The following is an 18,200-nucleotide window of genomic DNA, read 5'->3' as shown; positions in this document are numbered from 1 at the left end:
TAATTAATGAATAGTCCTATTATGTTTTATATGATTTCGTGTGATTCATCACTGCATATAACTTCAGATTTCTAGTTTTGTCGATAGGGAGTAGAATCTACAAAACCTGCTGAGCCATATCCAGAATACCTAACTGAGTATTTACCTTTCTGAAGCTGCTCTAGCAGTGTGAGCTTGGTTTCACATGCCCAGGTACCCGCACAACTGGAACTGCCAACCATGCTTTCCTGTTCAAGTCACCTGCATTTAACCCTCGTTTCCCCATATTGTATTTACAGTGAAATGTGCGTAACTTTAGTAAGGCAGGTAAGCATAGGTACCTTGTCAACGGACACTATATTTAGAAAGCTTTTCAAGCGAACTTGCTAATGCGTATCTTTCTCTTCAAATTTTAAATTCTATTTCCTCATTGTCTTTTCCTCTTTTGAATCTTTTATTAACTTCAAGTTAGACTCTCTCATGAAACAATTTGACTTTCATGTACAATTTGACTTGGTGCTGGAAGCATCTCGCAGCCTCTGGGTTTCCTGCTGCCCTTGGCTTGTTGAGTGTCGTGGCTGTTTCCTCCTTCCCTCACCCTCACCAGCCCCATCTTTTCTTTCCTCCACTTTCACTGTCTCTCCTTCTCCAAACTACCAAAAGGAAGAAATAGCTAATAAGGGCAATAATCTTCCAAAGCCATTCTCTCCCCAGCTACCCATAAAGGTCTTTTAGGAAGGATTCAGAACGTCCGTTCTCTTGGAGAGGACAGCATCTTTTCTTTTCAGGTCAAGATGATTTTTCAATTTAAATGTACCTGCAGTAGCAGAACATTTTGCTTGCCTAACTTTTGGACACTTACTTGTCACAGAGTTGGATACTATTTCAACACACAAGTTGAGAATAATCACATTCAAACCACAATAGAGCTCTTTTAAACAAGAAACCAAACAGAGGTAAACGTATTTAATCTGAGATGCATATATTGTCTTCAAATAAATTTCAGTTTCAAAACAGGAGTAAATATGATCACAGAAGTCCCTTAAAAATGAGTTGACTTTAGGAAATAAATAGATGGTAAATAGTTAATACTGGTAATATTTTTAGCACATTTTACATTGTTTGCCACCAATTCTTCTTTGCTCCATTAATTCTCCTCCTCTAATTTTGATGTCCGTATTTCCTGCAGTCAAATATGACAACCACAGTACAGGAACTCGAGAGCAGCCCCATAGGTAAACTTTTTAAGGAATGGCCAAACCATAGGTGTTCATTAAGAAGAAAATATATTTATGCAAATTAACAGGAACTGGAGAAGGAAAGAACTCATCTCATGGAAGTTGTAACTGCAAACAAGAGGAGAATGAAGGAGCTGGAAGATAATTTGCTTTACCGTCTGACCAGTACCCAGGGGTCCCTGGTGGAAGATGAGAGTCTCATCCTTGTGCTGAGTAACACAAAAAAGACAGCCGAGGAGGTGACACAGAAGCTGGAAATTTCAGCTGAGACAGAAATTCAAATTAACTCAGCCCGGGAGGAATATAGACCTGGTGAGTTTGGTAATGAAAGACAAATGTCACAGGAAAATGAAGCGAGAAATGAGAATTAGAGAAATTGAAGTAAGGATGTTATGAAAACGACTATGCAACGTGGGGTGGCCATTTGTGTTTTGTGGCATTTCTTTAAATATTCAGTAAAATTGAGATGAAGAAATTTTATAGTGGTGTAAATTTTCTAGGTGCTTATAATTCATGTTATTGGCAAATTCTTTAAGGTTCCTGTGAACTTATTTTTAAACCGGAAAGTAAAGAGGAGAATTATTAAAGACATCCGACTGCAAACTAGTGAAGTCTGAGGAATTTGTGCTGCATTTGTGGGCCGTTCACTAGTTGTTTTATCATTTGGTAACAATAAGCCTGTATTTTGTTTGTAGTCCTGTAGAGTTCCCATGAGTCCAGGTAGTTCTCTGGTCTCATGGGAACTCTTCAACCTTATCCACAGATCAGCAAATCAGTGTTGCTCATGGGTTATAAAGGGAACCTGCTAAAAGAATTCAATTTCGTTTAGTAATTTAGCATGCCTTCTGGAAAAATAATTGAAACAATATCTACTGGTGGAGAGTCAGGGGTGTCATCTTTGCGATGCCTTGGTTTACCAACTTGAGGCCAAGGTTAGTCAGGGCTTCCTCATGGAGCTTAAGAATGAGGTCCTTAACAATGCCTACACAGTTTGCTGGATATTACAATACAACCCATGCTGTCCCACCGTTTGTCTTTTCTACCTATGAAAAAGTGTAATAAAATGTACTTATAAGGGATCTAGAGATTCTAAAACAGAAAGTATCATTTAATGAACCCAAATAGCAGACTACTTGTTCAAAGCTTACAAAGAAGAATTAAATATATATGATGACATTGCTCTAGACTCCCATTGTTGGTAGACAGTCATTGCTAAGACGTACAATAAAACTTGTTTCATTTAGCGTTTAGACTGATCTGTGCCTGGGTCATTTATTTTCTGCGCTCGTAGCAAGTGCAACGTTGCTCTTTGTCTTTTAGTTGCTACCCGGGGCAGCATCCTCTACTTCCTCATCACAGAGATGTGCTTGGTTAATGAGATGTATCAGACTTCGCTCCGCCAGTTTCTTGGCTTGTTTGACCTTTCCTTGGCCAGGTATGTCTGTACTCAGGAAGCCAAGCTGAATTCTGTATCTGTGGGTTAGAACGGTGACATTACATTGATAACTTATTTTCCCTTTGCAACTAAGCTGCTTCTTTTTTTAAAATCTTAAGTTGAGTGTAATTACCAGTGTGTTAACAAATCATTCTCATTGTCATTTTATGCTTAGAGAAAACTCTACCAACTATTCATCCACTGATCGATTCCTTTGGTTTCCACAAGTTTCTGTTAGACAAGAAAATTCCCCAGACATTGTTGTGAGTGATAATACTCCGCAGGTAAAATTGATTCAGACAACATGGAGGATTCTGCTATTTCATGTGGAGAGAGTGCTTGTTATTTTAGATTTAGGAGGCTTACTCTTGATGTGTAAAAAATAAGAATTGGTCCTCCAGAGTTACTTATTTTCCATTAAAGACGTTGTTTTTAGGGACAATTGAAAACGGTGGGACAAGCCTGATTGAAATGTTCTCTTCTCCAGGTCTGTCAAGAGCCCAATTACAAGCAAGAGGATCGCTAATATCATTGAGCACATGACCTATGAGGTTTATAAGTACACGGCTCGGGGGTTGTACGAGGAGCACAAATTTCTGTTCACCCTGCTGCTTACCCTAAAGATTGACATGCAGAGGAACCGAGTCAAGCATGAAGAGTTTCTCACCCTTATTAAAGGTCAATATTAGAATAGAAAGCATTGTGCACAGGTGCAGATGTAGGAATTATAGTGAAGGTCTTGTGCATTTTTTTTTTTAGCAATAGCAGTTTCCTTGCATTTCATTGAAGACTGCATTTATGTGAGATTTTTTTTAACATTTAAAAAAATTAATTAACTAATTAATTAATCTTTTTATTTTTGGCTGTGTTGGGTCTTTGTTGCTGCGCACGGGCTTTCTCTAGTTGTGGCGAGCGGGGGCTACTCTTCGTTGCGGTGCGCGGGCTTCTCATTGCGGTGGTTTCTCTTGTTGTGAAGCACGGGCTCTAGGCGTGCGGGCTTCAGTAGCTGTGGCTCGCAGGCTCAGTAGTTGTGGCACACGGGCTCAGTTGCTCCACGGCATGTGAGATCTTCCTGGACCAGGGATTGAACCCGTGTCCCCTGCATTGGCAGGTGGTTTCTTAACCACTGCGCCACCAGGAAAGTCTGAGATATTTTATTTGTTCATTAATTGCATGAATATTTATTGGGAACCTATTGCATACCAGGACACAGAATAGGCACTTGAAACATAATAAACAGTAAGTAAATTGTGCAGTATGTGAGGAGCTAGTAAGCACTATGGAAAAACGGAGAAGGATAAGGGAGTTGGGGAATGTTTAGTATGTGGAGTGGGGAAGGTTTAAGATTTTTAATGGGATATTTAATGGAATCTCTAATTGGGTAGGATTCCCGAGAGATGGGCAGGTGGCCAAGACCTGAAGGACCAGGGGATGTTGGTCCTGGGGACGTTTAGAGAAAGTGCTGAAGGTTGAGGAGGTGACATCAGTGCCTCTAGTGGGAGAGGGCGTCCTATGATGAAGGCAAAGCAAAGCAACCAGGGCGGCTGGAGCAGAGTGGGTGAGGTGACTATGCCACTCATCCCATGGATATTTCCTCTGTATCTATTGTAGCGTTGATCACAGACAGGTCCCCTCTGCCGTGGAAGGCTGGGAAACACACATTTGCTATCACATTCTTGAATGTCTGGACAAAAAGTATTTAAAGGAACAGTGGAAATGATGCTGGGCTCGAAATGGTTTTATCTTCTCTACCTTTCTAAACAAAGGCTTATCTTTAAAGATAAGGCACAACTTTATCTTTGGAGGGGTGGATTTTCATTCACTTCACCTACATGGAGAGTAGATTTGCAGAGGAACTTGAAGAGGATCCCAGTGGGGGCAGTAGAGAAGGGCACACATGGGGGTATGTAGGTCAGAGTCATACTTATACATACACAAATGCATATTCATGTTCATATACATATGCTTATGCATCTATATCTATATCTATGTATCTTATGGTAGCAATAAAGACTCATTTAGTTAGACTTGAAAACTCAGAAATTATGATTTGTGGATGATCTCTCTTTCTCTTTCTCTCTCTTGTTTCTAAACGTTGAACCCTTGCCCCTTACGTTTCTTTTTGGTCCAAGTTTCCTAAATCAGAGCACATGGAAGATGAATGGTCTGGTGAGACATCACCTTAGGTGGGCATGTAGGTGTAGGAGTTGCCTTCTTCAGCGAGTCCTTCGTATATAAATGATTTCTGGCCTCAGTGGCTCTGGTCCTGCAGCTGATGGAGCTTCCTGTGGGAAAGTTGTTCCTGACACCCTCAATTCAGGCGTGAGATGCATTTCCCTATGGAAATGACATTGCACATAGTGTCCAGAAATACTGTAAAGTGTGTTACTGTTTGGCGTGATCAAAACAAACGTGGGATTTAGAGTTGGGAAGACTCTAAGGGAAAATAGTGGCTTTGCCACCTTCTGGATGAGTGGTTTTGAGCAGTTTAAACCTTTCAAGCTTCAGTTGCCTCAGCTATGAAACAAGGATAGTCAAATCTACATAATAGGATTATTGAGAATTCGCACAACTTATATAAACCCTGGCACATAGAATAGCTCAACAGATGATAGGCATTGTTATATTATCTTTAGTTTTTTAGTTTATTTCGATTAGTCTGAGGCTTGCATAGGTTGGACAGGATTTTGTGGGACTTTGGCATTCAACAGCTATTTATTTCTTGTACTCCTTTAGGACACAGGGTTTCATAAGATTTCCTTTTGTTAGATATGTTGGTGAAAGCTGCCCAATGACATGAACTCCTTCTGTAAGGGCTTTAAAATCACTTGTTTGAAAATGTTATTTAGAGAGCAACAGTGTTTTGATGCTGATTTTTTAATGTACTCATCTCTAAGATGGGAAAGCATCAGCCTGGATGACTTTCTAAGTCTGCCTTAGCTATGCCACTTCACGATACAAGGTACAACTTGTATAAATCATTGTAAGCATGTTTCACTTTTACAAGGTATAATGATAAAGATTTAAACCTTCTTTCTCCCAAAGCAAGGGTTTGAGGGATGAAGGGACTGGCATAATTCCCAATCATCTTGAGAATTTATTTTGAATTATTCCTATCCCAGCAGTTTATTCATCAAAAGTCCACCTAATCTGGTACCATGTTATCCAGGAATATGTTCCCCACTCCCTACCATTACAACATTCTTTGTTGCCCAAAGTACACATTTGAGGCAGGCAAGATGTTCATGACAGTGTTACCCTCTGTTAAACAATGAATTATCTTTGGCTGCAAGGAACACTCTTCTCCATGAAAAGCTTCTCCCTAATCCTGTGGTAATACCTTATTCTTTTCAGTTTGTTGGAAAATGGACAGTTTCTATGGAAATTGGTGTGACAGTTTTCAACACAGTGGCATTGTCCTTAGCTCTTTAACTGCTTCCTGGTGTTCAAGCAATCTGTTTTGCTTTTATGAGCTAATATTTTCACTGAAATGGCTTCACTTACCTCTTGTTCCACTTACCTTGGACGTCTACTAAGATAGATTCGGCAAAAAACAGCAATTTCGTGGGGTCCATGGTACCTGAATAAAGTAGAGATTGGCTCAGTAAATATCTTGAGGATTATTACTTGTTTATGACCTGCTCTGTTCAAAAAAAGATTCTAGCCAAATGGATTGGTTATATCCTTCTAAGAATTATGGTTAGAGCATATTTTCCCTGAAACATTTTAATAGATGTTATTTATTAAACAGTATATTTTATCCTATAGAAGACTTGCTAACTCTTTCTTTGACTTAAAATATGATTGTTCACACATTTAGTTTTTCTGGGATAGGCAACAATAACTTTTTAAACTGTCATTTATTTTATGGCGCTGTGAGAGTTATATGAGTTATGTGAGCCTAGGTAAATCATCAGCAAAAAGATAGGAGTCAGTACCGAATGGAAATGTTTGTTGTGGGTAGATTGATGAAAAATAAGTGACATAGCACAGGGCCCTTGGGTGTGCTCAAAATGGATGTAAATAATATACTGATTTATAGAGGAGAACCCTTCAAACACAGGTAGTGCTACTAACATTTCTAGATAAATTCTCTCCTTAAAATGAGCTTGTGCCAATATTTGGCAATTCTTAATGCTGACAATAGCTGCTCATTTAGTGACCCTCTGCTTTGTCCTTGATCCTGTTTTGAGTGCTTTACACTCACTTTATATATTTTCTGCCATTAGCACAACACCTAGGCTTCATTATTCCCATTGTACATATTTGGAAACAGAGTTCCAGACAGATGAGCTGGCTTGTCCCAGACCTTGGCCAGGTGGAGCTAAGACAGAATCCACCACTTACCTAAATCCAAAGCTATATTATTGATCCTTAAATGTGTTTTTCTAAAATCATCTATTCCTTTATTAAATGTTAAAGCTTGTTCATCACTATGATTTCTATTTCTGAGTTTAATAAATGTCCAGGTAGTAAAAGAACTGATATTAAAATAGTTTCAGCAAAAGTTTTTTATAAAGAGATTGTTCTACAGTAAAGAAAGAAAAATTTAATAACTTAATATGTTTAACTTGAAAGGTGGTGCCTCGTTGGACTTGAAAGCCTGTCCTCCTAAACCATCTAAATGGATCCTGGACATGACCTGGCTGAATTTGGTGGAACTGAGCAAACTTAGACAGTTTTCTGATGTCCTTGATCAGGTAACTTGTGCTTTGAGTAAACTTATGATAATGTCACAGTGAGCAGCTTCCTGATTTATCATTTGGCTACACTACTTGGGGAAGAGAGAGATTTCTTTGTCACTCTTAAAATGGTATGACCAGTGCTTGACTTTCCTCCCCGCTCACTCATACTCTGATAAAGCACACTCCGTCCATGGCAGGCTGGTCTCGCAGGAAGAAATTAGTTACCCAGGAAGTTTAACCAACACTGACCTGGATGATATGTCAGTATCACCAATTAGAGACCCACAAGTAAGTGGGAAAACAGATTTAATTAGATTAAATGATTAGATATGATTAAAAGGTTTTGCCATCTTTCTAAAGATGAAATGAAAAGTAATAAGAACACCCTTCCTCTAAGTGATAAACATCCATTCTTACCTCTTGTTTCTCTCTTCTTCCTCTCTTCATTATAGTGCCTTAGCTAGGCATCTGGGTCTGAATCTAACACAAACACCTGGCCTTTTATCTTTAGAAGTCGTTGTCCTTTCATAAGCAGCAAATTTCTGATGAATTGTGTATATATTGGTATTGTGGAACTTGGGTATAGAAAGTTGAATTGGGACAAGCCAGGAAATAGCTTCTTGAGAATCTGATGACCAGCGAGAAGCTGCATGGACAGCAAGGTGGCTTTCTTCAGCTGCCAGATGAAGGCTCTTTTTCACCAGAAAATGTCTTAACACTGGTTCTTTTTTTTTTTTTAATCATTAAAGTATAGTTGATTTACAATGTTACGTTAGTTTCTGGTGTACAAGAAAGTGATTTAGTTGTGTATATATATATATACATATATTCTTTTCCATTAGGGTTTATTACAAGATATCGACTATAGTTCCCTGTGCTATGCAGTAGGACCTTGTTGTTTATCTATTTTATATGCAGTAGTTTGTATCTGTTAATCCCAAGCTCCTAATTTCTCCCTCCCCCACCCCTTTCCCCTTTTGTAGCTGTAAGTTTGTGTTCTATGTCTGTGAGTCTGTTTCTGTTTCATAGATAAATTTATTTGTATCATATTTTAGGTTCCACATATAAATGATATCACATGGTATTTGTCCTAATGCTCGTTCTTGACTTTGCCAGTTTAAGTGGACTGGACGCTTAAGCTCTGCTGTATTTTTATGTTTTGGCTTCCACCTGGTGATTGCCATGTAATTAGGGTATAAGCCATTCTTTTGGGTTAAATAGCTTTTTGGGGGGGAGATTTTAATGCATTCTAGCTTGTTCCCCCATGGGATGACTCCTAGTGACCTTTCCTGGACCATTATCAGTTATTGAAGTAGCTGTCTTCTGGAGATTATATTTTATACCTGAAATCCCTCCATATTATGTAGTCTTTCATGATTGAAAGAGGTTATTTTTTTATTCTTACATGATATTTTCTAAATATGAACCCAAATGGTTTTTCCTTTGATTAGATCTCCAAGGAATACACTTGGGGCTTTAATCAAAGGGAATATACCGGAGAACATAAGATCATGTTTATCTGCGATGTGATTTATTCTATGATTTTGAGATGCTTGCCCATATAATGCTTGCCTCTCTTTGATTTTTTAAGCTTCAAATGATAATGGACTGTGTTTTTTTCCTTTATCAATTGCCTAAAGGAAGCAAGTGTGATTATTCATTTGATGCTGATATTAAGTGGTGTATTTCAAATTACTCTAGATTAATAGAGTATTGACCAAGAGACTTCAATTATAAACATGTATTAAATGTCTTCTTTTGTTTCAAGAATGGTCCTGGGAAATGAGGAAACATAAGTGAATGAGACTTGGTTCTTTTTTTTTTTATATAAATTTATTTATTTTATTTTGGGACTTCCCTGGTGGTGCAGTGGTTAAGAATCCGCCTGCCAGTGCAGGGGACATGGGTTCGAGCCCTGGTCCAGGAAGATCCCACATGCTGTGGAGCAACTAAGCCCATGCACCACAGCTACTGAGCCTGTGCTCTATCTAGATCCTGGGAGCCACGACTACTGAAGCCCACACGCCTAGAGCCTGTGCTCTGCAACAAGAGAAGCCACCGCAGTGAGAAGCCCGTGCACCGCAACGAAGAGTAGCCCCCGCTCGCCGCAACTAGAGAGAGCCCGCGCACAGCAATGAGGACCCAATGCAGCCAAAAATAAAAAGATAAATAAATAAATTAATTAATTAAAAAAATAGTAAATTTATTTATTTTATTTTTGGCTGCATTGGGTCTTCGCTGCGCGCGGGCTCTCTCTAGTTGCGGCGAGCGGGGGCTACTCCTTGTTGCGGTGCACGTTGCAGTGGCTTCTCTTGTTGCGGAGCACGGGCTCTAGGATAGCGGGCTGCAGTAGTTGTGGCACATGGGCTGAGTAGTTGTGGCTCGAGGGCTCTAGAGTGCAGGCTCAGTAGCTGTGGCGCACGGGCCTAGTTGCTTCCCAGTGTGTGGGATCTTCCCAGACCAGGGCTTGAACCCATGTACCCTGCATTGGCAGGTGGATTCTTAACCACTGCACCACCAGGGAAGCCTGAGACTTGGTTCTTCATCATAAGGGATCTCATGGAGCAAAACAGATTTCCTTAAAATAATGAAAATGAATTTCCATTGATTTCTTTATTCTTTGCAGATTTGTTCCCACAAAGTCATAGAAGAAATTCCACAACCCAGGGCTCTCCCTCCTTTAAGAGGGAGCCGGAGGCTGGTGTTAGTACAGACTGACTTTAGAGCAAATCACATTTGATTTTAGACTCTCAACTTTTTGGTGCTAGGATATAAAATTTTAAAAAATACTCAAGGAATAGCATTCACACATGCCTGGAATGGTCAGAAAGAGGAAAAATATCTGTGAACGCTTACTGAAAGATTTTTCTGTGGTGTGACACTTTTCTTATCCCCTGGTATTTTCAGATATCGAGAAATGAGAAAGTGTGGAAAATTTGGTTTGATAAGGAAAACCCTGAGGAGGAACCCCTTCCAAATGCCTATGATAAATCTCTAGACTGCTTTAGACGTCTTCTCCTTATTAGATCCTGGTGTCCCGACAGAACCATTGCCCAGGTAAAAAGTACATATTTTAAAAATAGGAGAATATTTTAAAGGAACATTTCCTTTTAAATTTAAAAGAATATTTAAAATGTTAATCCCCATGAGAATTTTTGTGTAGGCTTCTGTGTAATTTTCTAGCAATACAATTGTGAAAAATGGAAAAATAAACAACAAGTAAGTGTACGGAGGTGTATATTTGGGCTAAGTAATTTAATGATTTTCTTTGGTCTAAGTGATACAATAAGAGTGAATGAGGAAACTATGTTTGTAAGGTGGTTATATAGGTCTAATGTGAAGGTAATACATTGTTTTTCCATATCATTTTTTTAAAATTAATTAATTAATTAATGGCTGTGTTGGGTCTTCGTTTCTGTGCGAGGGCTTTCTCTAGTTGTGGCAAGCGGGGGCCACTCTTCATCGCGGTGCGCGGGCCTCTCACTATCGCGGCCTCTCTTGTTGCGGAGCACAGGCTCCAGACGCGCAGGCTCAGTAGCTGTGGCTCACGGGCCTAGTTGCTTCCCGGCATGTGGGATCTTCCCAGACCAGGGCTCGAACCCATGTCCTCTGCATTGGCAGGCAGATTCTCAACCACTGCGCCACCAGGGAAGCCCTTCCATATCATTTTTATATTAACTCAAAAAAGATATGGCTACTCCATTTTGCTAGTAGTAAAGTGATGTTTCTTAAACAGGAAGACTGCTCAGGTACTGGGGAGGGGAGAGGAAGACTATAGGGCAGTATAGCATCCCCAAATCCGTAGCCATTACAGCAGGATGTGTCACAAACCTTGACGTGAGAAAGAAGGTTTGCCTAAATTTCTCTGAATGATACATATGGTTTAAATGTAAACCCTGCCTCTACAAGATCCATCTTTTCAAAGACTTTTAATCTTTTGGCCTTACCGTCATGGAAATTTACCCACGAAACAGACTTGTGGTGTCTTACCTTCACAGCTAAAAGTTAAACTCTACTATTCACAGACATTGATTTTTTTTTTTTTTTTTACGGACTTCTTTAAATAAGTCATAAAATAACAGTAGGCTGGGGTTTCTAATAGAATGTAGGAATTTTTCCCCTTCACTCTCCAGAGGGAGTGTTAAAAACATATATAGTAACCACCTCCAAGTCCACCTGTGGAATCATGAAAACAACTAGATTCAATCATTTATTGAGAAAAGAAAAATGAATTTTGCAACTCAGGGCACTGAGATCACCCTTCCTTTGGTTTTTCTTCTCAACGTCATTACTTTTATCCTGCCCAAATGAATTGTCAAACAGTTGCCTTATTTAAGGGGAGTGTAGACGTTTCAAGTAGACTTTTCTTTTCCCCTTCCTCCTCTCCTTCTTCCCTCCCTCCCTCCCTTCCCTCCCACTCTTCCTTCCTTCCCTTCTTATTTTTTTCATACAACACTTTATTGGGTTCAGTGCTGAAATTTAAGTGTCTCCCACCCCTTTGTAACTTTGTCATCTTCATTCTGGCCTCTGTCACCGTTAGGCTGATGACAGCCATGTCTTTCTAACTGGTCTCCTGTAGTTCATTCTTGCCCACTCGAATCCATCTTGTATATACTAGAAGAAACAGAAATATCATTATGGTATTCCTTTAATGGCTTCCCCTGGCCCTTATGGTAACACCCAAGTCTTAAGCAAGATCTAGAAGGCCCCTTGGAAAAATGTTCTCTCCTCTGAAGTTTTTATTCTCACATTAGATTCCTCTTGTGATTTTCAACCAGACACCATTTGGGGAAGCATATCATAAGGTCTACAATGTGGACGTATTTAATCCCCATTCCCCACAAGCAACATCAGGCTTGTTCGTAGCATTTTGGCTGAGCATGAGTGCATGTCCAGGGACATTCAAAAGCCTGGTTGCAAGAAGAACACGCTATCAGAGGGTGTCTTGTGCTACTGCCTGTTTATGTACAGCTGTGAGCTAAGAGTGGTTTTTATAGTTTTAAAGGCTTGAAAAAAAGCCAAGAAGAATAATATTTTGTGATATGTGAAAATTATATAACATTCAAAGTCCAGTGTCTATACACTTTTATTGGAACATAGCCATGCTCATTTATTTATGAACTATCATTTGTTTATGCTGCAGTGGTAGGTTGAGTTGGGCAACAGAGTCTGTACGGCCACGAAAGCCTAATATATTTACCACCTGGCCCCTGATGTATGTATAGGTAACAGTATGTTAGCTCATAGCTTGGATGGAAATGTCCAGGTGGGGTCAGTGCTGAGTTCTATGGCAAGATTGGCCATTTTGAGCTCTTTGCTATGCCAGAGGACAGAACACCTGGATCTTGAGAGATGCTGCAATGATGGCGGGTACCCAGGTGCCTGTGGCTGAGAAACAACTGCAATTTGTGGAACACCTGAGCGTCCAGCCTTTGAAGTCCTTCCTGATCACGAAGCACACTGCCCAGTGGCTGTGATGAATGTGTAAACAAGTAGACTTTTGGAGAAGCCAAAGAACATGTCAGGCAAACTTGTAAAGTACCTTTCAGAAAGCTGTAAAAAATGTGCAGGCATTTATACTTAGGTTAGAGAATTCAATACAGGATCTGGCCAATCTTGAAAAAATATTAAGAGATACAAAAATAAGTGGTACCGTGTGCTCCAAATGCAATTAGATTAAATCTTTAAAAATTAATTAATTTGATAAGTATGCAATAAATTTCACTACATAAGTAGTCACTCAGCAGTAATTATCTATTTGTTAAGTACCCATTAAATCCCAGGCATTGTACTGTTTACTTGATTATTTGAATGCATATACTTTTCCCTTAAAGCATCCTCAATAATGGAGTTGCCTAATATTTTAAATCTTTTGTACAGCATGAAGCAGCTGGTGTATTGAAACGGGTCCCAGATAAGGAGTCAGCCAACCTGGGTTCTAGTCTTTTAAGTGGGTGATTGTGTTTTTGGCAAGTAACTCAGCTTCTACAGAGTGAGGATTCAAACAAGCAAGCAAGCAAACAAACAGATAAACCAACAAGAAAAAAGCTTCTGCCCTATTTTCCTGGCAGGGTTACTGTAGACATCATTGAGATAATCTACAAAAATGAATTTTGGAAACCACATTGAATTATGCACAAGAAGGAGCTGGAGCTAGTTTTGGTGACTCGTGTACTGTTTTTGGCAGGCGCGTAAGTACATCGTGGACTCCATGGGCGAAAAGTATGCAGAAGGTGTTATCCTGGACTTGGAAAAGACATGGGAGGAATCTGATCCACGGACACCACTCATCTGTGTCCTGTCTATGGGCTCAGACCCCACAGGTTCCATCATCGCCTTGGGGAAGAGATTAAAAATAGAAACCCGCTACGTGTCCATGGGGCAGGGCCAGGAGGTCCACGCTCGCAAGCTCCTGCAGCAGACCATGGCGAATGTGAGACCAGATGTCTACTTTTGTGTTATGATGTTGATATTACAGGTTATAGAAAAACAATGCAGAGAGCTTATGAATCCTTAAGAGTTTAAACTTATGTATTGTATTCTGTTTACTAAACAGGGAAAACCATGATATCTATTAGAAAATTTCCATGGAAAAATGGACACACTTAAAACTTTTTCTGCTGAGCCTTGACTTATGGAAAACTTGCCCAATCAGAACATCCTATTCCCTGACCAGTTTGCATAACGCTAAACCCCACTCCAGGTCCCGAACATTCTATAGGGTTCATAGTTCCTCCTCTCTGCCATACGCTCCAACCCCTCCAGCTCTGCTCTTGGAATCCATAACTCTCCAGAATCTACAACACCATACCTTTCTTGGGTTCCAGAATGCATCATCTGTGCCCTGGGGTCCCCTAGGCCTGCCCCCAATCCCAGAGGCCAGGAATCTGCTATTATCCTATGGTGGAACCAGAGGTTTTCAGGAAACCTGTCCTGTTGCCTTCCAGGTGGGTCTCCTAGAGCCTTTTGCAGCTTGCAAATTCAACAGTGTACAGAACAGACCAAACACTAAGCTCACCATGAAGCCATTGGGTTCTAGGTCCCAGCTGCTGACTTTAGAATCTTACCACTGTGCTGCATCCTGGTCCCCTCCCCCTGGTCTAGAACTGAGCTCACTGGGTTCTAGAACCTCCATATTTACCTCTTCCACCCTCAAGCTGTGCCCTGCCCCCAGCTTTGGTGAAAGGGAGAGGTCTCTCATGTGTGCTGTGCTCTGTCTGATGCACTTAGTTTGTCGTTGGGAGGGGGAGGGCAGAAAGCACCTGATTTAAATATGTTTAGAGATGAAAAAATACATCCATGATTCAGAATCCTAGGTCTGGTCTGACACGAGGGCTTGGTGGGCCTCCATTCTGGCCTCTCCCCCCTCATCCTCCCTCCCCCTTGACTTCCTTCCTCTGCATAGTACTGTACTTAGAGCAAAAACACTAACATTCACAGGACATGGATTTAACTTGAATTTAAAATAAATAATGGTGTAACTAATAGCTTCAGGCAACCAAATTAGAATTTAAATGGAATATTTTTAGCCTTCAATTTATCTGTGTTTTTTGTTTAGTAGTTTAATTTCAAGTAAAAATTTTTAAAGATCTTTATTATTATTAGCATGTTTATAACTTGTCAGAGACAACAGTGTTTTATGACAGAGTGAACCAATTACCCAAGAATAGCAAAATGGATGATCTGCTCAGTAAGAACACAAAACATTCATACAGAGTGTGGCAATGCCAAAGAAACAACTTTGGCCAAAGATTCCTCTCCGTGGGTGAAGATTGAACCTTCCAAGTTCTCACCTAAGAAACTTAGATCAGGAGTCACTTGTATGCTGGATGAAAGAGAGCATCTGAAGCCTTTTTGTAGTTATGTTTTATATTTAATTTCCCTTTTTTTTGAATTGTGGATAGTGTCAATTAAATTTTCATAGGATAAATAAATAGTTATTTATTCAGCAGTGCTATATACTTCTGAAGAAAATGTAAGGGAATATGTGACATTCCAGAATGATCAGTTTTACATGTAACTTGATTAAGATTTTAGATCTGGTGCTTAGTTTGTTTCTTGGAAAGAAAAATATCTCAGGTTACGCTAATCAAATCTAAGTGATCCAAAGTCAGAGAGTCAAGAAAACAACTCAAGGTTATGATCTGGGTATGGTAGATGATTTTGGCAAAAAATGTTCTATAGATTAGGTATTGAATAAATTATTATTTCATGACCTAAATTTTTGCCTGTGTTGCTTTATGCAAGAATCTTCTTATGCTCATAGAATAATTTACACCAGAGATATGGCTTTTTATTTTCTAAGGCTCTTGCTGTTAGAGTGGTCAGATTCCCCAGAGAAGGTTCTTCCTTATTCTAGAGGGTATATACCTTGCTGCCTGTATTCTGGGAACTCAGTGGGAGAAGGAAGGTAATAGGTCTCCAAATTCAATAGGTAAGCTTTCTTTTACCTGTTTTCAGTGAGGTTCCTATACTCTTAACAGGCTGCTGTCCTCTACTGCAAACCCTGTCTGTTTTGCCTTCTAAAGAAAATCAACTTTCCATCTTTCATTAAGGAAACATGTCGGGGGTCTGGACTTTCAATCTTCTTGTATTAGGCCATCATCTTCCCCCACTTCCAGAAGGACCTTCGTCACCTCTTCTTGAGTGTTTTGGGAGTTACGTGGTATAAATCAGTTTACGTCTCAGCTCTCCCCGAATGGTCAGTTTAGGGTTCAGCTTTCTTGAGTCTGTTTTCAATGTTATTGACATTGTCTTCACCTTCACTATCTTTGTCCTTCAGAGTTCATACCTTTAAAAAAGTCCCTTCATTGTACTTTTCATGGAATTTGGGGAGGCAGCTGAGCTAAGTGACGGTTTTCAGTCAACCATCTTTACTTGGAAGTGCCGTTATCTCTTTTTATGTTTCACTTTGGTGATGTTCATGACCCCCACCATATATTATTACTACAAGTGGCATGCTAGTATGCTGTGACACACATACATGGAATAAGAAGAAATGTAACCTATTTCAGTTCAACATGATCATATCCTTAGATTTGACCTAGATTACTTTAAAGGGGTTAGTGTGCTTTTCTATTAAATTTTAATTATTTAATTTCTAAAGAACGTACTAATTTAAATCTCTGGGTGAAACACAAAATCGACTAATTTCCATGTACTGTTGTTGATGTAGGGAGGATGGGCACTTTTGCAGAACTGCCATCTGGGACTTGATTTCATGGATGAGCTAATGGACATAATTATAGAAACCGAGATTGTACATGATGCTTTCCGCCTGTGGATGACGACTGAGGCTCATAAGCAGTTTCCCATTACCCTCCTTCATATGTCCATTAAATTTGCCAATGAGCCCCCCCAGGGACTCCGGGCAGGACTGAAAAGAACATATGGTGGTGAGTCGAGGAATACTTCCAAGTTTACGGGAGTTCTTGTGCTTAAATTGTTTTCTTAAAGAAATTATGAACAATGAATTAGCTAGGATTAGTTATAGGAAGTGGTGCTATGACTTAACAAGATGGTGAGGGGATAGCCCTCTCTGTCCTGCTCCATGTGGAATATCCTCTGGCCGTTTTAGGGTGTCAGAGCTCAGGTTTCCACCTTATATTTTTGCTATTTCCCCACTATCGCTCTACTTTGGCCTATGCTATTCTCTGCTAGACACTTGCCTTTCTATGTTAACATCTAAAATGGATAATGTCGTTTATGGTCTTCGTGCTTCATACCTAACGTAGGGCAGTAGCCTCTTGCAAGAGGAGAGGCTGAGTCACAATTATGGTCTCTGCTTTCATTGCATGAGGTTGTGTGTCAGGATGTCAGAATGTGAGCTAAGTTAGAAATCTGACAATGGCCACCAAACCAGACCAAAATGCCCCTCCTGTCACAACTGGAGCTGAGATTACTCTCTGTTCATTTGCTCCTTCTGTGTCATAGCTCCCTGTCTGAGGCTCATGGTCACAGAAAGAGTATGGACTTGCAGTTAGAAATCCAGGCTCTGATACTGCCTGAGCAAATGCTTTGTTCTCTTGTGTGCTAATCACTCAAGCAACCTGAGTTCCAGTTTTCTTGTAAAATAGTGATAACAAAAACTATCCAGGACAATTGGAATAAATTTAATTTAAAATAGTGTATTTAATAATAATCATCAATATAATAATTATTACATAGCAATCTGAAAAATCTACAAAGAAATTTTTTTGGAGTTGTCAACAAGTCTCAAATTTTTGCCAATAAAATAGATGTGGAAGGATGATGTCAGTAAAAAAAGATTTCAAGTGAAAAAATTTATAATTATATATGCAATATAATATGTATATATATAGTAATCGTAATTATTTTGGGGGAATATACTCAGGTTGCAATGGGCTTCTTTTTTATTTTATTATTATATTTTATTATTCTTTTTAATTGAGATATAGTTGCTGTACAATATTATATGTTACAGGTGTGTAATATAGTGATTCACAATTTTTTTAAATTAATTAATTAATTAATTTACTTTTGGCTGTGTTGGGTCTTCGTTTCTGTGCGAGGGCTTCCTCTGGTCGCGGCGAGTGGGGGCCACTCTTCATTGCGGTGCGCGGGCCTCTCACTGTCGCGGCCTCTCCTGTTGCGGAGCACAGGCTCCAGACGCGCAGGCTCAGTAGTTGTGGCTCACGGACCCAGTTGCTCCGTGGCATGTGGGATCTTCCCAGACCAGGGCTCGAACCCGTGTCCCCTGCATTGGCAGGCAGATTCTCAACCACTGTGCCACCAGGGAAGCCCCACAATTTTTAAAGACTCTACTCCATTTATAGTTATTATAAAATATTGCCTATATTCCCCGTGTTGTACAATATATCCTTGCAGCTTATTTTATATCTA

The 18,200-nt window shown here is 39.8% G+C and overlaps 1 protein-coding gene across 9 annotated transcripts in view; it reads left to right on the top strand.

Moving 5' to 3' along the window:
* DNAH5 (dynein axonemal heavy chain 5) overlaps positions 1 to 18,200 on the top strand; it is a 312,149-nt gene that overhangs the window by 274,572 nt on the left and 19,377 nt on the right. For all 9 annotated transcript variants that reach the window (XM_057539913.1, XM_057539912.1, XM_057539910.1 and 6 more), the window contains 7 exons: positions 1,286 to 1,529; positions 2,538 to 2,652; positions 3,140 to 3,330; positions 7,231 to 7,352; positions 10,245 to 10,394; positions 13,525 to 13,770; positions 16,513 to 16,732. In XM_057539913.1, coding sequence (XP_057395896.1) covers positions 1,286 to 1,529; positions 2,538 to 2,652; positions 3,140 to 3,330; positions 7,231 to 7,352; positions 10,245 to 10,394; positions 13,525 to 13,770; positions 16,513 to 16,732 — 1,288 coding nt within the window. The remainder of the gene's footprint in view (positions 1 to 1,285; positions 1,530 to 2,537; positions 2,653 to 3,139; positions 3,331 to 7,230; positions 7,353 to 10,244; positions 10,395 to 13,524; positions 13,771 to 16,512; positions 16,733 to 18,200) is intronic.

This window comes from Balaenoptera acutorostrata, chromosome 2 (genome assembly GCF_949987535.1).
Source record: "Balaenoptera acutorostrata chromosome 2, mBalAcu1.1, whole genome shotgun sequence".
Lineage (NCBI taxonomy): Eukaryota > Metazoa > Chordata > Mammalia > Artiodactyla > Balaenopteridae > Balaenoptera > Balaenoptera acutorostrata.
The sequence above is the reverse complement of the archived record's forward strand: the minus strand, read 5'-3'. Positions and strand labels throughout refer to the sequence as shown.